The sequence below is a fragment of the Coturnix japonica genome, chromosome 2, assembly GCF_001577835.2.
Source record: "Coturnix japonica isolate 7356 chromosome 2, Coturnix japonica 2.1, whole genome shotgun sequence".
In the NCBI taxonomy this organism is placed as follows: domain Eukaryota; kingdom Metazoa; phylum Chordata; class Aves; order Galliformes; family Phasianidae; genus Coturnix; species Coturnix japonica.
This window is the reverse complement of record NC_029517.1, coordinates 47,114,302-47,138,884: the sequence shown is the minus strand read 5'-3', so window position 1 is coordinate 47,138,884 and position 24,583 is coordinate 47,114,302. Positions and strand designations below refer to the sequence as shown.

Below are 24,583 nucleotides of genomic sequence, written 5' to 3'. Positions count from 1 at the left end.
TTGGTTGATGTGCAGCACAAACATATCGTTTGTCCTGGTTTATTACAGAGCCTTGCACTCTGGAGAAGCAGTTTGCTTGCTTAGCTTTTCTTTAGATTCCTAAGGCCAAATTTACAGTGTGAAAAAAAAGGAAGTAAATTAACACCTGGAATAGCCATAAAGTTACCACCAGGGATAAATTTAGTCCTAATGTCCTAACTTTGCCATTTGTCTGGAAATGAATTGATGGCTTGCCTGCTAGCTGCCTACGTTTAATTAACCTTATAGCATTTCTTTGTAAAGAGACATGCTACAAATAACACCTCATTTTCTGCTAAGCCTTATCAGACCAGACGATTACGTGGATTGTTTCACACTCAACAGATCCTTTCCAACGTAAAATTGGTGGAAGGCTCCATGCTGTAACACTATAACACTTTGTACCTTCCTGGCCTTTTCTGCTCTAGTAGCAGCGTCTCAAGAGATTTCAGCTGCCTGCGCCTTACACTCAACTCCCATTGAGGAAGGGTGCACAGGACACTTGCAGGTCCTTGGCAGGCACTTTGGAATATAATGGTAACATCTTGGAGGCTGAAGGTGGAGAGGAGGCTATGCTGAAACCTGCCATCTTCCAGCCCATTCTCCTGTGCTGCCATTAACTCATAGGAGCTCAGGGTTTTTGTAGCGACACGGAAGGGGAGAGGATGGAATGAGATTGGCACTGCTCCCAGGCACTCGAAACCCAAATGCAGCAGAGGATGTGAGCCTAGCCCAGGGCTAGCTGGCCAGGCTCTATCCTGAAAGCAGACATCTGCAGCAAAGCTAAGTGTGGAGTTCAAATTTCTTATCAGTTCAGTCACAGTACCATAAGCTGAGACTCCCTTGCTTTAGCAACCGCTTTAAAGTAAATTAAAAGCTAAGTTGTACAGAGGAAGAGAAAAATCAGTCCAAAGCTATCCGTGCACCCATAATTCAGCTTCTTTGTTGGGTAATTTGTTGGCAGCAGCCTGATGGTTTGGAGAGCTGCCTTGGGAGAAACTGCACAAGGCACAGAGTTGCTAGGGTGAGTTTAGAGAGTTGGGAAATTTCTTTTGCAGTTGTTTTAGATGAGACTGTTCTAGCCCTCTGTGATGCTCAATGCATTTCTAATGTGATTTTCTGGGGGTTAGTTAACTCCTCATAAATTTTGACACGAGGAAGAAGAAAACATACAAACTTGTGGTCACATGCTAGGATAGCAGTGCTGTTACTAAAAAAAGAAAGTCAGTAATTACCGGTCTCATAATTATGTGCTTCATTAGAGTATTCTGATTTGAGATTTTATCTGAATAGTATCTTCTCCGTTGTTTCTTTTGCAGGCAAATTACACAGATCCCCAGAGCAAGCTGAGATTTAGTACTATCGAAGAATTTGCCTATATTCGGATGCTCCCTTCAGATGTGGTTACAGGATACCTGGCTTTAAGGAAAGCAACAAGCATTGTTTCCTGAAAAGACCAAATACTGTTGTGTGTCACCCTGGAATGGTGCTGGGTTTGAGAGTTATGACAGACTGCCTGCAGGACTCCATTGATATTTACATCTGGAAGTTGTTGATGACACATGGATTTGAATGAACATGTGGATTTAATTCTGACAAATACTTACATTTTACATTACTTTTCCAATTCGTAAGCAATTTGGTTTGGTGGCCAAGATAACTTAAGACCTTAAGGACACGGATCAGCACCATAATGTCCAAGTTATATTAATTTCTTTAGAGACAGGATTTCATTCCCACTCTATATATTTAAGTACTGATCTGGCTCAGAAGAATAAACAGCCAGTTAAATAAAGGAAAAAGTTCCAACACATCTCAGCTTCCAAGACCTGCCTTGCAGATGTGCTCTAAATTTGGCTATGAAGAAGCTTGTCCCACCTGTAAAAATCCAAGTTAACATACCAGCTAAGTGCTGCTATTGAGATGAATGCTTAAGGTACAAAGCACTGTGAACAGCTTCACACAAATATTTGCATTGAAGAAAGGTCAGCATACATAAAGGTGGACTCAAACTCATTTTAAAATAGCTTAATGAGTCGATATAATGGACTCAAGCCACATCACCAGGAAACTCTTAGTTGTGACACTTGGTAATTTTTGAGCGCTTCCTTCCACAACTCACTTGTTCTGCCTCTGCTAGTTAGTTCATTATTATTACTAATTAGTACAGAGAAAGTACTTATTTCCCAGACTTTTTAAGGAAAAGATGCTATAAGAACAGGAATTCCTCTGTCCAGTGGCATTTTGGCACCCAGATGGTCTTCAGCAAGGCAGGACCTCCTAGATGAGGGCACTGACCTTTGCACTCTGAAGTAACAGGAGAGTATGTGAGAGCAACTGAAAGTTGTCTCTCTTCAGAGAAAAGGGGAAGGAAGGAGAGCTCAGAATCTTGCTGGGATTGACAGGTACTTGCTGACATCAGAAACAATCATGATTTTCTGAAACTAAGATTGAGGGGGAAGTGGGCAGTCCTCACTTCATCCAGGTTCCATCATGGACACTATGACATTATGCAAGTCCCATCTTTGAGGGCACAAGGAGCACGCAGTGGGGGCTACTTAATGTCTAAACTGCATCTTCCACACACATTTCTATAGCAATGGTAGTTTTTGGTACAGACATTTTCTCGTAAGAATAAGTAATGCTAGTTTAATCTCAACTCTAAAACAGGAAAAATCACTTAACAATGGGTTACATTGTTCAATGTGTGACTCGGTCCTTGTTTTTTGTGATCTAATATTTACAAAAACAAAGTAATTTGAAAAGTCTTTGACATGCTTACAATAGATCCATCAAAGATCTGGGTACTAGATAATGCTGCAACTGTATCATAGAACAAAAAATAATAGGACAGGATATCTCTCTTCATACCAGTAGGCATCCAAGCCACATTCTCTTTGCATTTGAGTTTTGTAATGGCTATTTTAACAGAAGATAAGTTTATCAGATAAGCTTAACATTGATATTGAAAGCAAACATAGAACTGCTCTAAGATCACTTTTGCTTTAAGTAAACAGACACTAGCTTAGAAAATGAGATTTCACCAACTTGTTCTCTCCCACAAGTATTTTCAGCATTCTTTGGGAATGACTGTTGAGAAGCACAGGCTCCCTCCCTATCAGAAGTGTTCCAGGCACTCCTGCATTGGATGCAGAATCATTTACTTTTCCAGTTTTTATGCAGTCCATTTTCAAAACTTAAGTGTCTTGATGAATCAGCTTTAGAAAAGTAAATGTGGCTTAGGTTTGGCAAAAAACATTACCAGCCCCTAATCGCTTTCTAGCCATGCCATGGTTACTGGATTCCCTTCTCATTCCTAGTTTTTAACTTCGTTTGATGCAGACCATCGTATGCGGCACTCCACTTAGTACGCTGTGCAGTATTTGTTGAAAGACACTGAAACCACACAGTTTTACACTGATCAACAGCAGTTTACCATGTGCAGCAGTTAAAATGTATTTGTTTTAGCAGGAAGCTGAGAAAAGATCCATTAGCCAATTTGTTGATCAGTCCATTTAAGTTCTTTTGGGGAGCAGTTTTCAGGCTGCTACTTGTATCAGTGCCTTCTGTGAGAGAACTGCGCAACAGCAGCATTGCTGTACAGAGCAGAAAACATGGATAAGTGAAGAGCTACTCAGAGTATTTTTTAAGTATGTGTTATTGTCAGCCTCAGAAGAACTGAAAATCGAGAAGTGCATTTATATTTAAAAGTAATTCCGGGACATAAATAAAAGAAGCTGAATGTAAATTGCAGAGAGGACTAAAGAAAGGCATTTAAAAAGACAAGCAGTGACAAACACCATTTCAGACTTCAGGAAAATATGTTTTGACAAATAGTGCTGTCACATATGTGAAGTGAAAAAGCCAGCAGTCATAGCAATGACCAGTCTGTTGATGTACAGGTGTTAATGCCTACAGAGCATCACCTGGGTATGCTACATACTACAGACATGGACGGCTTCAGCCTGAAGCTTGTGGGGCAGTGATGCTGGTGGCAACATATCCAGAGGGAAGGCGAGTGCTGCAGACAGCTGAGAGCAGCAGCTTTCCCAGCAGCTGTGGCTGCTGCCTCCACCCTTCCCACCCCTTTCCAGATAGGAGGATTGCCTTACCTGCCTCCTTGCTGCTTCCCTGTTAGTTTGTACTCTTTAAAAGCTCCCTGCCTCTGCCTTTTCCTCTGCCTTAGCCCCACATCCTGGAGACCACCAAAGTGCAATTTAAAAAGGTACTGCTCATTTTGGAGCCCTGCCATTTCACTGTCATGTATTTCCATTTTCTCCTCTGGCAGTATTCTGGATCCCCACAGAATTGCTACATATGGTCTTCCATAGATAAGAGTAGCAGATGTGTGCTGGGAAATGTGCCTTCATCTTTTCTGACAGAGACCAGTAAGTATCAAAGCTCTTACAGCACAAGGAGACTGAAATAAGTACAAAGGAGAGGACTCGGCGCTGGTTAGGCCACACCTCGGGTTCTGTGTTCAGTTTTGGGCCCCTCACTACAAGAAAGACATTGAGGCCCTAGAGCGTGTCTGGAGAAGGACAACAAAGCTGGTGAGGGGTCTGAAGCACAGGTCTTATGGGGAGCTGCTGAGGGAACTGGGATTGTTCAGCCTGGAGAAGAGGAGGCTCAGGGGAGACCTTATTGCTCTTTTGAACTGTCTGAAAGGGCGCTGTGGTGAGGGGCTATTTACCCTCTTCTCCCAGGTAACAGTGATCAGATGAAAGGTAACGGCCTTCAGTTGTGCCAGAACCTCAGGGGAGGTTCTGTTTGGATATTTGGAAAAACTACTTCTCTGAAAGAGTGATGAGACATTGGCACAGGCTGCCCAGGGAGGTGGTGCAGTCACCGTCCCTGGAGGTGTTCAAGTACCATGTGGATGTGGCACTGCAGGACATGGTCACTGGGCATGGTGGGTTGGTGGTTGGACTGGATGATCTTAATGGTCTTTCCCAACTTTAATGATTCTGTGACTTCTTAGTAGTGAAAAATATCAAAGTAAAAATGAACTAGAAATTAGGAAAGAAGCTCAAACTCGCTGCATATATATATATATATATATATTTTCCTGAAGATGTAAGGTAGTAAATTAACCCAGCAATAATTTATTACTATCAAACTTTAAATTGCCTCTAATGTACATGGTTTACATACCCAGACAAAACAGCACCTAGCTTTCTCGTTCTGAAACACTTCAGGGAAGAAGTCTTACAGATGATGTTAGGTTCCAGGAACAAGAAAACCAAAACATAAAAACAACTGACAACTGACTTTGTGCTCTGTTAACCAAGAACAGCCAAGCAGTATTCTGCATTACTTCTGAACAGTTCAGTCGCCCCAGGATGATGATACATCTATTATTAGAAGAAATGCATTATCTCCCTCATTTTAGCGTGTGTGTCGCAATTACAAACCGCTTCTTCTCTGCTGGGTGGGTGGGATTTAACAGGGTAATACATCTTCATGTAATAAAGCACTGAAGTCCATTTGATATCCGCAAGTGTTGCTTGGCTTGTTTTTCTATGATCTGAAAAGCTGTACTGAATGCAGTCCTTTCAGTTGATTACACTATTGTAAATCACAGCCTGCAGACAGCAATCGCAATAATATCTTGGGAGATCTAATAATAATAATAACTAACTGTTTAAACTACTGCTAAGCGTGACATAGCTGCATACTTTTTAAGACCTCCGAGATCACATGTATTAAATACAGAACGGCATTTTCTCTGACACTGTAACCTAAAATCAGTAATTGGTACATGAAACTGAAGTAACAGCAGACTAGATAATAAGTTGGTTTGGGTACTGGTTGTGTTCACTGTTTGCAAACACATTCTCTGGGCATTATCTCCTGCCAGATGCTTGTGAGTACTGTGCCTGTCACTTGGCTGCAGTATGTCCAGCCAGTTGTAGAAGGTTCATGGGCTACCTGAAGTCTTCTCCTGTGTCACAAATCTCACATGCAAAAATTACTCTTATCTCAAGTGAAGAAATTGTTTACAAGATGCTACATGTGTTGCACGTGTCAACAATGACCCTTTTCTCTCTAAGCCTCGGCTCCAAAGCAGAGTTTGCACCAAAGCAGAAAAGTACCCTATATATAGGAATTTAATGTTTCAACGCAGATCACACACAAGAACGTTCTTAACATAAAACTTCAGAATTCTTCAAGACTGCTTCCTACCCTTTAATGGGAGCAGCGAGTAACAGGGAACATCTGAATTTTGGCTGTGATCCCATCCATATTCTAAGGGACAGCAGTTTTCCTGCACTCTTGATTCACTTCTTCCTGGTGGTGGAGGTCATCACACACACACACTGCCTGAGTACTGTGCATCAGCTCACTACGTGCATTGAGAAGACAGAGGGCACAGAATTAAGGATCTTTTAATATACTGCTCAGTTGGCCCAAATCCTTTCATGTCTTCCAGCTTAACTAACTTGGGTGCTGGCAATCCCCACATGCTCACAAAAGAGGGGCCGCATCCATACAGAAGAGTTTGTGTCTGGTCTGAAACCCGCTGAAACAATTAAGAGTGGTTAATTGCGGGATACCTTCAGGCTGCTTACAGAGTGTCAAGGAGCTGTACAACATGTAATTCCCCTGCCCTGTGACTACAGCTGCATCCCTCAGCAGGTGGCTAAGCCATCAAAGCACACAGAATACCCCAAGTTGAAGGGACACACAAGGATCAAGTCTAACACCTGGCTCCACGTAGGACCACCCAAAAATCAACCAAACCCTATGTTTGAGAGCATTGTCCAGATGCTTCTTGAACTCTAGCACTGCCTCGAGGAGCCTGTGAAGAACCTCTAACCCAGTGGGGCTGAATACATGCAGGCAGTCTCATGATGGGAGCCTGCCTTTCAGCTTTGGACAAAAGTGCCCTCAACTGAAAAAAAGCTGGCAGTCTCTAGGAGCATCTCTGAGCAGCATTTCTTTCCCAGGAGACAACAGGGGCAGTGCGGGGTCTGATACTACCATTAATAAAGAGGCAATGTCAGGACTTTCACCAAGTGCTGGACTTAGAGAATAGGGTAAATGGGCATGCATTGGAATTGCGGAACCAACTGCCTGTCGATATAAGGCTATGTCAATGAGAAAAAAATTATAAAATACATAAAGCTTATAAAATAATATACAAGTACATTTATAAAATACTCTGTGGGTGATTCTTAATCAATTCTGTGAAACACAGATAGGACATTAGGGTGGCTTTATATTTGGAATAGAGAACGTAAGTAGATCATAGCTCACTACTTCACACAGTTCCCCTTCTGGAAGGTATGTCATAGCAGGAGATGTAGAGCCAGCGACTGTCATCATTCTCATGTGCACAAATGAAGCAGAGAGCAGCTCATAGGCACGAGCCTTGTTCTCCTGTCAAACAGCCCTTTGTTACTGAAGCCAACGGCAAAGCACAAGCAGACAGATATTTGTTATCCTCCATCTCTTGTACCAGGCTGTGCAAAACACCAGAGCTAAGAAACAAATATAAGCAACTTCCTCCCCTTCCCATGAGCTTTGTAAATTGAGAGTTAGTTATTACCCCCCTTCCAGCGACACAAGAAATGTTCCATGGAAGTATGCTGGTTTGGCCCTGTGCTTTCATAACCCTTTGGAAATGGCATGTCAAACCCTGCCTGTTTCAGGGAAATCTCATCTGCAAACAGTTTATTTCAGCAGCTGTCTCCACATTCTTCTAATTTATCTTAGGACGAACTGGAAGCCAAATTATCCATGAGCCTTGATGTGTCCTTCTGAAGTGCCACGCTGGGACAGAGAATGCAAAAGCTATCTTTCCTGTATATTTCCTGGATGCAATGCCTCTGGGACATGCAGATCTCTCTGAAGCCCTGTGGCACTGACCCCCACAAGGACTGTTCATAGCTTCTAGAAAAAAAAAATAAGCCACGTGGATGATTTTGGGAAAAAGCAATGGAACCCTGTTCTTTCACTCTTCAGGTACACGCTTTGTTCACTCAGCAGTTTCCTAATTAATCCTTCTATGAACTATGACAACAGAATGAGTGGGGACTGTACACAACTCCAGTGATTTGGATGTTCACTGGATAGTGGAAAGTTCCTAAAGGAACCTAAATCTGTTAGGTAGAAGAAGAGACTGAGCCCATATCAAAGAGTGGGGGGAAGCATCCTCTCCTCTGGGCTATTGGATAAGGAGAGCAGAAACTGCAGCGGCAGCATCACTGCCCTGACCATATTGCAAATGAAGGCAATAACCCACAATTGCCTTTTTGCTGAGTGATCTGGAACAACAGTGAAAAGTCACACAAGTGCTGCATCTGCTGCTGGAAAAGAGACAGTGGGCAAGAGGCTGACACTGAGCTGCTTGGCTCTGTCAAGGCTGACACGTCCCTGGGCACACTCGAAGGCAGGGCTTCAGATGTCAGGGCAGTCATCCAGGATTCAGCCATCAGTCGTGTGAGGTTACAGAGCACTGCAGGTTTGGGCACAACTGAGTAAGCTCAGCCCACATCCCTTTTGGGGGGCTACTTCTCCTGAAGCCTTAGAAATGTGTTTTACCAACTTGGTGGATTTTGACTCAACACCCAGGCCAACACAAGCAGCACATGCTTCTTGTCAATTAAAGGTTCCCAGTATTGCTACCAGTGCTGGATCAGAAGGGTTGAAAGCATCAGTAGTAGAGGAGGGGAAAAAAAACCAACAAATCAAGGACAAACAGTGCCCTGATCCTTATCCTAGATCCTTTCTGCCATCAGACCATTAATCTACTATCTCCAAGATCTATTTATCAATACACTCTACTTCCTGCTTTTCCAAATTTACATCACAAACTCAAGCCAATACATTTGAGGAGACAGGAATGGATGTAAGAAAGCCAAGGCGTAGTTGGAATTGAACTTGGCAAAGGATGTGAAGAACAAGAAGGAATTCTTTAGATACATTAGGCAGAAGAAATGGACAAAAAGTAATGAGCCTGATCAATCTGGTGAATTTCTATAATGGAGTGATGGCATCTGTGGACAAAGGAAGGACAACAGATGTCTTCCACCTGGACTTGAGCAAGGTCTTTGATGTTGCCCTGCAGTCATTGTCCCCCTCTACTCCACTCTCATGAGGCTCCATCTGGAGTACTGCTGAAGTACGGGGCTCCCAGCACAAGAAAGACATGGAGCTGCTGGAAAGTGTCCAGAGGAGGGCCATGAAGATGATCAGAGGATGCATAAGAATAACATATTTTGTTTCCTAGACCCCTAAAAATGAATAATTGAAATTAAAGCTCATTTTTGGGGGTGATACAGAATGACAGGCTGGATTTTGTCTTTAAAAGTTTAAAACTTTTAAACTTAAAAAAGTTTTAAACTTTTTGAAGTTTAACCAAGAATATGAGCCACTAAGAGATAATCTCCATAGCATAATCAGTAATACCACCTTCCCTGGAAGGGGATGCAATTCCCTCTGCCTCCCACTCAAACAAAAACCAACAACCAGCCAACAGCAACAAAAACCTCACACCATCACAGCTCTGTGGTAGTTAGCTTAAAAATGAGGACTGAAAAATAAATGAAAATCAAGTTATTCAAAGGAAGCCTTCACTTGGAGATCTACAGAAGGTACTTACTGAAAAGAGGAAAGAAGCACTACAAGAATTAAAATCCAAGGGGATTTCAAGCAAGAAGAAAATTCCAAGCGAGAAAGAAAAACTGAAACCACAATGTGAAAGCTGAGGGCATACATTACCAAGAAAACAGCCTGCAAATGGTAATTGAAACCCCAGGGCAGGCCAAACCAGAAGTATCCCTACAACAATCCCTCTGTCAAAAGGACCACTGAAGCAAAGCCTAAAAGGGAATGAGTTCACCAGAAAATGAAAAATTGCTTGGCTAGTATACAAAGTGTTTTCCATCAGCAAGTATATGCCATTTCTCAAACCATATGGCTACCCAAGGCAATGCAGTCACCACCTGAAAACCTTCAGAGAGCTTAAGCTAACGAAGAAATGACACATACACATATAGGCAGACATGCCAGATTTCACTCAGTCCAACACTCTGGCACTTCCTCTGTTCCTACTAGCCCTTCTTTCAGCCAGCTCGTCAAGATAGGGATGTTTGCCCTGCACTGTAATTCTACATACAAACCCTTAATGTAAATATGTGCATTGCAAATGTTTTGTTAGGAGCTTGAGGTTCATGAGTGCTATGGGTTTTTCTCTGTCCATCTATTAAGCGGCTTGCACTTAATTTGGCTAACACAAATTCTCAACTAGATGAGCCAGCATACAGGGCTATATAAAGGACAAGTACTGTCCTTGGACTCCTGGAAGAACCAAGACCACGAGCAGTGCTGGGGATGGTCACCATCACAAGTCTGCTGGGTTTTACTTGGACATCCTTTTCTTTTTCTTGGCTCAGACTTTATACGTATATACCCATACAAGACACCCCACACACATACACAGTCTGTTATAAAAATAGTACGAGTGGAAAAAGGATTGTATGTGCATACACAAGGGATGCACCTTATAAGTAGTTTATGGTTAAGCAAAAGCTAAGGGATAAACTTTGACTTCATGTGCTAAAATATAAAGTTGCTGATGAGCTTTCTAGGAGCTATTCAATAGATTGTCTATTGAAGGAAATCTTGCCAGGATGCTAAAGTGGTTTATGGCCATCTCGGGTATCTGGGGAAGAGGGAAATGGATCTGGGTTTTTTTTGAAGTTTAAAGGGGTTTTGAGAAATCCAAACATCTGCGTTTTAATCTTTGGAAAATCCTGAGATCAGCAAGACTGTCATCCGCAGGATTTGACCACAAGTTGGACCCACCTTTTCCCAAGTCTAGAAGTCTTAGGATTGTTGTAAAGAACTCTTTCTCTTGTATGTACTCATAATGATGGACAATTGTCTTCCAATGACAGGGTACGAACACAATAATTTGTGCTTTCTGCATAACTGAGTTACTGGATGCACCTCAACAGTTAAATAACTGCAGCTTTCCACGTGCTTCTTTGTCGGCAGTGCTTCTGCACATGGCAGCTGCTCACATCCAGCCTGATAGCAACCACAAAACAAGCAGTACAAGCTGCACCAAACCACTGAGCAGTTACTGAGAACAAACCCAGGAGGAGGAAACTTACAACGTGATACCCAACAGCCTCAGCACCTCCTGGCCTTGTGTATGTATCAGCAGGTTTACTGATGGATCTGCTTTTAAAATCACTGTTATTTCCAAGTCAGTAAAGAGGAAAAAGCAGGACTGAATCTTCACGATACTGAGATTGTGAGCTGAGTGGGACATTGAAGTAACTACCCCTATAAGCAGGGATCTCCAAGCAGGAATGTAGTAACAATGACTTTCCTCCTGATAATAAATGAATCACATCAAATGTTCACAGATTTACACACCCCTTTGTATGTACTGATCTGCACCACCTTAACTGCCTTACACATTTCTAGTGTTTTCTTTGGCTTCTCACATCCTCTGTTAATCAAGCCTTATTTTTCCATGACACAGGCAGCTATCTCGAACTTTTCTAGAAGCTGATATGACACAACAACCTTTGGAAAATGCAATAAAGCATAGGTGCACACCCAACGGGATATCGACACTAATTAGAGCCATTGCTCATTAAAAAAATGAAAATAGTTAGCTGTGCTGTGCAATGAAACACTGAGTGCTATGGCAGCAATCCTGCACTACCCCATAAATAAGAGGGAAAATAAAAACCATTAAAGCCGTTTATGGCACTTATTTCCAACAAGGGCTCTCAATTCCAGGTATTTAGAACAAAGAACACAGTGTATTTTATTCTTTTTTTTTCTCCCTAGCTTTCTGCTTCTAGACTGGGCAAATTAACATTGTTTTCTTACCACAGACCCCTGGGGACATCACAGTTTAACAATGTTTTTCTGAACGCTCCAGTTAAAAAAGAAATCAGCCAGCTACTGATCTTTAGAAGAAGGGGGAAGGCAGAGGCACCTCCATTCATACACAAGTGAACAGGGTGACAACAGAAGTATCTCACAATCTTTTTCCCTCCACCCCCAAGCCAGCATAGCTCATTAACACTTACTGCAGATATGATCTTCAATGAAAAGACTCATCAGCTTCTCCAATGAGCCTCACCGTTACCTATCCCTACCTACACACTGGCTTAGGTGGAAGCCAGGTGGGCAGCCTCACCACTGAGTGCAGCCCCAGCCCTGTGCTAAGTGATTCAGGCTGCCCAAAACTGCAGGGATGCGAACTCCACTGCACAGGAAATGCATGTACTGATAAGGGGGGAAATGCAAAAGGAGGAAAGAAATACGACCGCGGTTCCACCTGCCCCACATTTCTGTAAAAATCAGCCATTTTGTATTGACCATCGTATCTTCATCTCTGTTTTCTTAGTGGCCAAGTAAAGATTAGCTGGTGTTTGGGAAAGGAACGAGAAGTTTGGGACATCAGGAGTTGTTTGACGACAGGGGGAAAGCTAAGAAAACTTTCTGAATCATGCAGCTGGGGAGCTCTGGGGCCACACCAGCAGTGCAGTGTGTCTGTGCAGGCTTCCCAGGACACGCAGATGCTTGGCTGGGACAGGCTGATTTCCTGGGAAAGGTTCCCTCTTCCCTCCTGCTGTCAACTGCAGGAAAGAGCCGTGTGCTGTCATGAGCTCACAGCAGCAATGCCTACAGCTGGGCTGGCCGTGGCCTATGCTCTCTCTCAGCAGCATTATCCAATTTCCACTCCAAGCAATGACGCACAGTGACATTCCTCTACAAGCTGGGACTCCAGGAAGTGGCTGTTTGGCTTGGACACAGGCACGGTGACACAGACACAGGTGGCTCCGTCCATTTGGCACGGTGATGGGCCCCCTGCCAGCAATCCTGCCCCCCCCAGCAGTGGCCCCAGGCACCAAGCAGCAGGTGAGAACTGCAGCCCCCTGGCTACAATTCAGGAGTAAACTTCTTTAAGTTCATGGCCTAAGTACCTGTGCAGCTTGCTGGGGTTTCTTGATAAACCAGCACAGGCTCTGGCAACAGCAAGAGGCGAGATCTCACTTCTGCAGCACACTCAGGGAAAATTATGACCCCAACTGGGAAGCCATGTGGTGGCTGATACATTATTTCCTCCACACTTTCAGCCAAGGTCCTACATCCAGCTGACCCCACTGCAGGAGAGGGGCTCTCCTTTGCCACGCAAGCTGCCTCCAAAGCTGAAAGATGCACTTACTGAAGCAACAGGCACCTCAGGGTCCATTCAGTTTTGATTTTAAACTCTTCAGCTGTTTGGGTTGTTGGTTCCCCCCCCCCCATCTTTTTAATGTGTTCACTACCATCTTCTGCCTTATGGTACTTTGCTCCTCTGGGAGAAAACATCAGCGTATCTAATGAATTTATATAGGTGACAAAGAAAAACAAAGATTCAAACTCTTAACACTAGAGCCTCCTTCATTTTCTTGCTGGTCTGCACACATTTCACTGCAATTGATCATTGCATTGGGAATAAAATCAGATGGAAGCCAATCTCCACCAGGCCAAACAGCCCACAGCCTGCCTTGACCAGAGTGCTGAAGCAGTTCCTAACGGACTGAACCATGAGAGGGCAATTTGGTTAGGATGCAGGTGGAGATTCTCTAGATGATTATGGTGAATGCTACGTGAGAAGGTGCATATCAGAAGAAAAGTACAATTCTTCTTAATGAGGAAGAGGAAGGAAAGTTCACACAAGTCTGCTTTAGCAGCCACTTCCCTCCTGCTGCTGATGTCTGTGGACTTGAGGCCTCCTTTGGCCACCATGAGCAGTGAGTCAGGACTTGGAGCTCCTGCCACCCTCAGCCCCTCTCTCCTTTTTATCACTGGTGTGGTAGGGGAAATGCTTCCCCCATGATTTTTGAGCAAAACCGTGCTGGAACTGCAGTTGTGACATGGTGATCTCATCCCAAATAGCTCAGCTGTGCTGCCTTCTGCATTTAGGAACTGCTGAAATTTTCTGCCACCTCAATAGAGTACATTTCTTGGTAGGCACAGCAAGTCTGTGATTGTCAGGAAGACCACAGTGTGAGGAACTGAAAGCACAGTATTGCACCATTACTTTGAATTTCTGCTAGAGAGTTTATTCACAACTCTAGAATAGAGTTAAAGCAAGCTTACTGCCAGCTACAGTAACTGAAGCATTTGGTAAAACTAATTTATTGTACTTCATGCTTCTCCTGACCACAAGTGGGTACGTTTGTTACAGGCTTTTTTTTTGTCTTTAACCATGCAGTGAAGAGGTCAGTAAAAACAATTTCTGCCTATGGGTTGCTTAGTGTTATACCAATACCTCAAAGTACTTTTTGTTCAGGATTCAAATACACTGTGTAATTGGTCACCCATGTTAAATAATGGTTTCTATAAAGGCCAAGACTATCTGGAAAAAAAAAATACACCCAAAAGGTATTGAAAAGAGATATAGTGAGTTAAATACATTTAGTAAACTCAGCAATCACCCCTTATCTTGCAAAAGAACGTATTCTTTATGAGGTTGTACATGTGCAGTTTGGCCCTTTTCTTCCTCCATTTGCAGATAAACCTGTCTAAACGGCGCTTCACTCAGCACATCTACTCAGAGTCCTGCCTCGTACAGAGGTTTTGAGTTTTTATTGCAGAAAGTGTTGACTGGTCTCAATTTGGCTTAAATTACTGCTGTCAAATCTACACGCTAACTTGAAGGTTCCCAGAGATGCTTACTTTTGTATGGCACATATCTACTATTTCACATATTCACTAGCTTTATGAATGGGCCATATCTACTTTACATCATACTGCAGGCAGCTGAGTAGAGCACCTCAGGTGTGCAGAGGGTACAGGACTGAGGACTGTCCATAAGGCTGTGGGTCTCCTCAGCTCCTGCAGTGTCACACCTCACTGAGTTAACAGTCCACCTTTGTCACCTACTCAGTCACTGGGAAGAACCATGATGAGGCAGAAGCAATATGTGCTTTTAGCCAAAGGATTGCACCTTTGTATCTTCAGAGCCACGACCACTTACTCTGTTTTCCTGTCCCCTAATACTCAGGCTTCCATGTTTTAAAAAGCATTTTAAGATGCACGCACCAGATTAGCAGTGATAACTGCAACAGCAGCTTCACAATGAGGAGTCACACACACACCATTCAGTGTCAACACTGCCAGATGTGACCATCCTGAAAACCTCTCCTGTCTGTGCCTTGATAAACCTCTGTATTTTACTTGGTAACCCCAGCTCTGTGACTTCTCGCGCTAGAGGCAGTGTAGGATATTTAAATTCAGCTTCCATTAGGTTATGTCCAAGACCGCCAACCAACTTTTCAAGTTAGGGTCTGCATTCTGCATTTATGACTGGTGAATGTATTGTTTTTTACACTTGATATAGCAAATACNCTTTTATACAGATATAATACAGGTTCCAAAATATTTGAGAAGTTCTGCAGCCTGGACATGAATGGCCAGCACTGCAGTACATTATAAAGACCTCAGTAACTTCACAAAACAGACAAGAATCATTGTATGGTTTGGTCTGGAAAGGACCTTTAAGATCATACAGTTCTAACCCCCCTGCTATAGGCAGGGACTCCTCCCTCTAGACCAGGTTGCGCAAAGCCCCATCCAGCCTGGCCTTCAATGCTTCCAGGGAGGGGGCATCTATAACTTTGCTGGGCAACCTGTTCCAGCATTTCACCACTCTCACAGTAAATATTTTTTTCCTAATGTCTAGTCTAAATCTACCCTCTTCCAGTTTAAAGCCATTTCCCTTTGTCCTGTCACTGCACACTCCTTATGATAAATCCCTCCCCAGCTTTCCTGTAGTCCCATTTCAAGTAGTGAAAAGCTGCTATAAGATCCCCCTGGAGCCTTCTGTTCTGTATGCTGAAAAACCCCAGTGCTCTCAGCCTGTACTCAGAGGGGAGGTGCTTCAGCCCTATGATCACCTTCATGGCCCTCCACCGGACCCACTCCAACAACTTCTCATCCTTGTATTGAGAGCCCCAGAACTGGACACAGTACTCAGGTGGGGTCTCACAAGGTCAGAGTAGAGGGGGCAGAATCACCTCCCTTGACCTGCTGGTCACACTTCTCTTGATGCAATACAGAATACAGTTGGGCTTCTGGGCTGCAAGTGCAAATTGCCAGCTCATGCTGTCTTTCAGCAACTGACACCCCCAAATCCTTCTCCTCAAGGCTGCTCTCAAGCCATTCTCCACCCAACCTGTATTTGTGCTTGGGATTGTCCCAACCCAGGTGCAGGACCTTGCACTTGATTTTGTTGGTAAGGAGTAGTTTCTTCTAATATAATATAGAAACATGATACTGTTGTTGCTGGTCTTTCAGTGTCAGTTGGCTCAGATGGCTTACTATCTATAGCAAGAATGTGTCAAGCAAAGGGAATTTGGATAAGGCTTAAAAGTCTACATTTCATTTATTTAAGCTCACATGAGCCTGCTTAGAAAATGTACATTGGTTTCTTTAAGCCAACACTAATCCTAGGTTTTCAATAGTGAAAGTGTATTTACACTTTAACATGTATTTTTCTGAAAATGTGCATGCTGCTGCAGATCAGAAAGAGTGATATGTGCAACCTCTAAGAAAACATGGCAAAAAAGCATGAGGAAATATGAACTGCTGAGAGTCAAGTAATGAAAATTAGAGCCTTGCCAAACCTCTGCTTCAGTAACCAGCTGTTTGAGAGCATTGTGTATGTATAAAAGAAACTGAATAACAAAAACTGAACGCTGACTCCTCTGATACTTATACAGGTAATCTCGGTTGGCTGAGACAACTACATACTGTGTTACACAAACGCAAGTGAAAGCTGAACACCCTACATGGCTCTCAGATCCTCTATCACAACCTCTACAAGAGTCAACATGGTTTCTCAGATAAATTGTATGTCACCATGAAATACGGTATCTTGAAAAATGGCATTTGAAATGAGGATTCAGTTAAAGAAGCAAACAAAATCTATTCTGCATACCAGACAATAGGTAACATAAATGAAACAGTTGTTTAAAAAATCATGGTAAATAAAACCCTAGAAATACACCATATATGTGGTGCTGAGGGTCAGGATTTAGCAGAGGGTTATTAGTTAGGGTAGTATAGTTAGGCTGCAGTTGGAACCAATGATCTTTCAGGTCTTTTCCAACCAGTGCAATTCTATGATTCTATATTATATGTGCAACAAATTCAGTGATAATTCAAAGTGTAACATCAGCAGAAACTATCAGTAAAATACATCTACTTGGCACCAAAACAGAAAATATGTTATCGTTTGCTGAGATATGCCAAAATAAATATCTTCCAATGAATGAAACAAGTTACACGGAGACATTACTGTATCTAATCGGGGAATGCGTTTAACACTTATACTTCATATGGGTTTTTGAACTGGGTCATACATATTCCTGTTAAGATGATATTTTATAACCTATTTATAGAAACTCATCCTGTCTGCCTCATCTTGTTTCAATTAGAATTTCATCTTGAAACAAGGCAGAAGGATAAAACTGGGGGGACCCTTTGGTACAGGGTACTATGGATCTACTGAAGCATAGGCTGCACTTTGAATAGATGGGAAGGCTTGCATAAAAGCACCAACATAAACATTAGCCTGAAAAGCTGGAAAGTCTCCTTCTACAGCAGTAGTAGGACAGCTGGCACAGGTAAAGTTGACAGGGACTGTTCATGTGTATGTGGCACTCCTGAGTTTTTGTTTCTTTTCAACCAGTTCCAAATCTATTTGCCCTGATAGTCTCACTCCTTTTGCCTTTTCATGTAATGCTTCGTTCCCCACTTAAGAGTGAAAGACCATCAGCCAGCTTGAAACAAGCTTTCCCATTTCACTTCTATTGAGTCAACTGCCTTAGTGTATTTCTATTTCAAACATGCTTCTGGGATGCAGATACTCTGAGCATCGCTGAACTCACATCCTGACTGGTTGGTGATTTTCTGACCAAATTCCACATCCCTTCCTTCCTCCCCAGTAATTTCATATCATCCCTCCCACGGGAAGACTGGTGTCACAGCGCAGGATTTACTGTTTCTTCTCCTTTCCACCGGTCTCCTGCCTGCTATATTACCTCTGTCTCCTTCTGAAACACCCAGACCCTCCCTGAGTATGGCTGAGCACTATTTCTGACTGTCTATAAGTGATTTGTGTGGACATGAACAGGGTAATAAATAAAAATGCAGGAGGAAAGAACTATAGAAAGGTTGAAGGGCTAAGGAGATGTTCTGTACCTGTGCATCCTCAATTGTGGCTGAGATAAGCTGGTACAAAACCCACCAAAGAAACGGTGGGGAAAACATTGCACCAGGTCCTTTGTAACATAAAAACATCAACACCACAGCTGCCAGTGCCTTCACCCAGCATTTGTGGTAAGCAAAATGACTCAGGAGCTGACAGAACATAAGCTTGATCTAAAAATCACAGTAAAAGCTGAACATTTTCACAGCTGATGACAACAGGAATCTAGAATTGGGCAAACATATAAAACAAAACTCATACCTGACCCAAAGAACAGAGAGACACTTGAGTATCTCCACCCTCATTCCTGGAACTCCTTGTTGCCTCACTGTTTCACAGCTCTCCAATCTGTCTCTTGTCATACTCCTACAGGTTAGATCAGGACCCAGCCATCCTCCCTGCTTCTGTATCCCCTGAACAGATCCCTTCCCTGCCCCAACCACCCTCTGCAATTTCTATGCATCCATCTGCATGCTCACCCAAGTCCTCATCACATCTTTTTGCCTCTTGTGTTACCCTGGCCTGCCATATTCTTACTTCACACATACACCCACATTCCCTTCCTCCATTCTTCTGTCTATTTAAGTTGGTCAATTTTAATGTTTTTATGTTAATTGCTTTCCACTAGCAGCCTTTCCAGAAAACAAAAGGCTTCCCAGAGAATTGGTTTCCTTGGAAATGTTCCCATGGTCAGCTAAAAGCTGAAATAATAACAATAATAGGAACATTTCCACATAAGTGTATAAGGCCTTTTATTCAAACAGCTAGAGAAAAGGTTGCCGATTCTATTTGGTTGTTTGAGTTCATTTGGTTTTGTTTTTTTGCCTTTCCGTGCCAGTCTACACTCTGTCTTCCCAATTCCCCCCACCTCCCTAGATCTGCCAGGAAAGAGGCATAAAGCAGAGAGTCTCATTGCAGCCCACTTCAAAACACAGAGAGCCAGCGACCACAGTTACCAACAGCACTGTCAGTTTGTACAAGTGAGGAGCTGCACAGCAAGGCTGCCTGCCTCGGTGTGTATTCCTCTGTTGTTAAAAAGAACAGGAAATGGCCATTTCTAAACTGGAAAAATTTGCAAGTAAGCTTCAGCTAACCACAAGAAGCTAAAACACACAGCAAGAATCACAAGGCTCATGACAAAAGTGGAAAAGCTGACAACTCTGATTCATGGACTGTTAAAGGTTACGATACTGCCATAAAACACTACGGAAATGAAACCACAGTTTGAAGCACTAAGCAGGTAGCTGTTTCAGCACAGAAACTCAGGGTTTACTCTCACATGTTTGTATGTGAGGTGGTGGTGAAACTGGGCTGGTCTCAAGGAGGCAGTGACACTTTGTACATCCTCTGTGATTTGCCTGGAGCCAAGCCATTTGGAAGACAAGTCTGCTGAAGTCTGCCTGCCTTTCACTCTCATCTCCGTGATCCAGAGCTTTCTGTTGACCCTCATTCCCAAGGATATATGGAAAGGGATACATGACAGTATCTGGACAGCAGCACAACATCAGCCAACAGCAATTCTACAGCCTGTGTGAGGGAATGAAGGATTCATAACCACAAAGACATTATCCTACCTTTGTGCCTTCCTCTCTAACAGCCACCAACTTGAAGAGCTGCTGCTGTTTCTTCTCAGTTTGTACCTCTTCCTCTTTTATCCTCCTTTTCTGCTGTTCCTAAAAACAAACAAACATTTAAAAGGTGCTATAAAGGAAGACATACGTTACACACTCATCCGTATCATTTCAACGTAGGATATTTCTCACAGCATGCACATAATGTTTGTTAACTACCAAAATATCACGAAGTACACCAGTATGTTGAGTTGGCAGAAAGAAGGGAAAAGCAAATCAAGGCCTAGCTTCCAACAATGACTGGCAAGCGCTGGGACTTGGCAGGGAAAACCACTGCTGCACCATCTTCTGCGAGCACAGAGATTTCCCCTGTGGCAGCGCTGGCACAGCTGCACACAGGAATGCCTGCACACAGGGCTGCCAGCAAGGAAGGAAGAAAAGGAAGGAGTCCTCCCTCATGGTCCCACCTTCACACCAATGACACCACAGTGCACATAGGGTGGAGAAAGGTAAAACAGAAGACCAGAGCAGGATTTGGAACTTTTGTCTTTACCTTTTAACAGGGCTAAAGGGCTTCAAAAGATCTTCCAGCACACTTCCACACAGAGAAGCACTGGGAGGAAAAGAAGTGCTTGAGCACTTACAAGTGAGTGAGCGAGAAGAAAACAAACCCTTGCCCACAGCAGCCCTTATAAAGGTGCCCTGAGAGGCTGCAGGTGCTCGTTTCCTTTGGCTTTAAAGAAATAGACACAGCAAGGCTGATGGAGCTTGATGGGCAGCCTGAAAGTATTCAGTGATAGTTGTTGTATGGGCTGACACCTGAGCTAACACTATAAGTTTTGTAATGCTACCCATCTAGGTAAGGGGTAATGAAAAAAAGCCCTGGGAGATAGAGGAAAAACACAGTTCCTAAAATGTGGACCTGTACAGACAATATTTGGAGAGTGACCCAGCTACAAGAAAGGAGTTTCCATTTCCTTAGATGCATAGTATTAAGTTGTGGCTTTGTTAAAAAGCTTGCCTTGAATCTGCAATGCCTATTCAATAGCCGCTGCTTGTATGTGCATGTGGGGCTGAGCCATTACAAGGGATGGGAAGATAGAGAAGGATCACAGTATTTACCAACAGCAGACAGTTGAAGTTTTATGTCACTTTAAGCCCTGTTATTTTCTAATATGTGGAACTCTGTATCCAAAAGCTATCTCCAAAAGCTCAGATCCACTGATCTTGGTAGACTCTCCTTATTCCAACAGAAGCTGGGCATTAATAAGCAGAGATGCCACAGAGCCTGACACTGGTGTTGCACTTACCAGAGCATTTACATGGACACTGTTATTCACCAGGGTTCACATCCCAAAGGTATTTAATTTCACACTGCACACAGGGGCTGTCCTCCACTAGTGGCTTTCTCTTTTCAGATCACAGCAAATGGGGGAAGTGGTGCCAACAGATCTTGATTTTATGCCTCTGAATCCCGTGTAGAGTAAAGTAGATTGTTAAGGTATGCAACAGATAAGAGAAAACTGAGAGAAGAGCCAAATGAAAAGACAAATATCTGCGAACCTGAGGTTATGAGCCTGCAACTGCTGGGCAGTAAGCATTCATTCATTCCAAGATGAAAAAAATGAACAGGAAAATTGATACACTGTCCCTCTGTGCTGCATAAACCCAGATTAAAATCATTAAAATGCATCTCACTGCTTGTCATGTGCCCCCTGAACAAAGTGTAATTGCGCTGCATTCTTCCTGTACTCTGGAGTCATGGAGTAGGGAAAGATTTCTGTCAGACACTGAAACAGGGGAAGTAGCCACTTCAGCTTTGCAGACCTGCATGAAGCACTGGGAGACAACCACCAGCCCCATGTAAGCACTGATGCAGAGCACTGACTGCCTCTTGGCAATGTCAAGAGAGCACAGAGGGACAGACAGCTCCAACAGATGGTTCCACACACTGGCAAAGGATGGTTACTGGAAAGGGGGAGAAATGTGGTAAGCAGTGATCATGCCTAAAGATGTGTAGAGATCAACTGTAGGAAAAGAATTCAATGTAACCATCTTCAGCACAGTAGGATTTTGCTCCTCCATTTGCCAGGAGAAGCTATAACCATCTCTAGCTATTTCAGCTGGGGCTGTCCGGATGCTGACAGCAAATGGTTTGAAGCTCCTGAAATGGAGGGATAAGCAGTTTTTGTGCAGAAAAAACTCACACTTCATCATTTTTTAAAAGTAAATTCAGACATCGAGCAAGGAAGTCTTTAGAAGCTGCCACTGATGCAGATATTGTAAAAAGGACGACTGCTCTCCCCCCAACTGCAGGGAGGTAAAGAAGGGCATTCTCCCTGTGAGAGTGCTGAAAGCAGCTATGGGCTACACCTGTCATTTCATGCTTAGCTTAAGAAGAAGCTGAATATAACTATAAAAGCACAAAACCTATTGTGCAAAACAAGAGTAAAAGAAAAGTTGGTAATGGTCTCCACTAATTACCGCTAACTGTAACAAGTAGTGAAAGCAGTGCTCCATGAGACTACCCTGCTGCATGGCCTTAGTGGCAGCACCTTCTCTGCTTTCATTTCCTCTCTTCCTACTTGCTCCTTGCACAGCTGTGACCACACCTGGCAATACACAGCCTGTCCTACAGCCTGGGGAAATACAGCAAGGGCTTACTGTAATCCTTCATGCAGTGTCTTTTCTTGGTGACAACTCTGGACATCACCACAACAGCAGTTAATTAACCATTTGCTGCAGATCTCCAAGGTAGCCATCATACAGCATTGTAAGCAGTGTGCATCTCTGTACCTAAACTAGGAATCTAGTTTCTATTGATGTAGATATAAAAAAAACCCACCACCACTAACAAAACACAAATGTTTTTCAAGTACAGATGTGAATGATGTTCCACCTGTGTGCTGCGTTTGGATACTGGTGTCTAATTTAGTGCACTTTCACCTGGTATCACCAATATACACACATTGCGAATAAGAGAACTGAGGTAGGAAGTTTGGGAACTTTATTCATCTCATGGATTTTGAAAAAAAAATACTTCAACAGCACATCAGTTACTGTATTGAACAATGGGCTAATAAACTCCAGTATTGCATATGCTATATAGTAAAAGTTAACAATCCCTTATTCTTCAGATTAAGTGCCTTCTCTCACAAAGCACACCCGAAAGGGCTCCACAGCAATAATTTTATCATCTATCTGGGTACTTACACGGGTCCCATCACTGCTGTATCTGCTTTTATCATAGCTGTGAAATACAGAGCCATAGAATCTAATATAGAATCAGAACCATGAAACAATGTTTTCCCAACTGCTTTATAACCCAACAAAGACAATGAAAAAAAGAATCCCAGTAAGCTTCAAGCCCTTTTTATTATGCTGAATCACTCACCTTATAAGTTATCGATAAGAAATTGCTGTTGTTAATATTAAGTTTGACCATCACCTGGAAGAAAGCCACCACTTCTCAAGGCACTGGGATGTGAGCTAAAGAAGGAGAGCGTGATTCCCATTTCTTTTTTAATGAAACCTCAAAACAAAAAATGTTTGTTCTATTGACAACAACCAATTGGTATCAGTGACTCCCACCTTTGCTTCTGCATCAAAACATGAAGGAAGAAATGAAAAGTGTGCCCAAGAAAGCAAATGCATACATACTTCATCTGTTCCTCGGAACAAAATGGTGTTCCATTCCAAGGGAAGACACAGTTCGTTTTGCTCCCATAGTCATGGGTATCTTTGCAAAGTAAGTGCAGATACACCACTGCATTCCCTGCAGATACAGACAATAGCGCAAAACAGTGTACTGTGAACGAATCAAGGCTGAGTACATGAAGATATCGTGTGCCTTCTTATTTTGTGAACACAGCTTACAGCAAATGCTCAGGTATTTCCATCTCAAAGAGAAGCAGAAGCACGGGTTTTACCTCTGAGGAAAAAAAACAGGCAGATGAAGAGGCTCAGTTGCACTGGTGCTTGGTAGGACATGCTTTGGGAATAGGGCTGTGTGGGCAGGCAAGTGTGCAGTAGGCAAGAGAAACTGGGCAGAATATGTTCATGATATAAAATCAGAGGGAATATTCCGCTTGCCTCAAGGACAACAGCTGCCATCCATATGGAGATGAAGCAAGGCTTTCCCCCAGGGAAGGTCTCACAGGGATCTGTACCACAGGAAGACTGTAGGCTGGCAGCAGTTTTACCACTGGGTTAATGAAAACAGAGTTCCCCTTCCAGATCTTACATAGCTACAGACAAGTCTCACAGCCAACATTACTTTGTCGGGGATCTGCCTCAGCTTTCATGAGACATGTTTTTGCTCTGCAACACAAGAAGTCTAAACAGCAACACTATAGAAGAGCTGTTCACCTAAGAAAACGTGGTCTCAGCCCTGAGGTGCTGAGGAGACAGTATCACTGCTGACCAAAACCTCTTGAGCAAGCAAACCTGGGGCTTGCAACAGAAAGTCAATACGGAATGTAAAGCCAACGCCATTTCAGATGGCAAGGATCTTATATGTTGTTATGGAATCATTAGGGTTGGAAAAGACCACGAGGATCATCTAGTCCAATTACCAAAACACCCCCACCATGCCCACTAACAGTGTCCCTCAGAGCCACATCCATATGGTTATTCAACATTTCCAAGCATGGTGACTCCACCACCTCCATGGCAGCCTCTTCCGATGCATTACAATTCTTTCTGAGAAATAACCGTTCCTAATATCCCATGCATATTGGATAGGAAAACTAAAGTGTAC

General features: G+C 43.1%; 1 protein-coding gene across 1 annotated transcript in view; it reads left to right on the top strand.

The window, feature by feature from the left end:
- The window catches only part of INO80C (INO80 complex subunit C), a 35,488-nt gene extending 29,818 nt beyond the window's left edge, over positions 1-5,670 (top strand). The window contains exon 5 of the mRNA XM_015854316.2: positions 1,338-5,670. Coding sequence (XP_015709802.1) covers positions 1,338-1,469 — 132 coding nt within the window. The 3' untranslated portion in view covers positions 1,470-5,670. The remainder of the gene's footprint in view (positions 1-1,337) is intronic.
- The last annotated feature ends 18,913 nt before the right edge of the window (positions 5,671-24,583 follow it).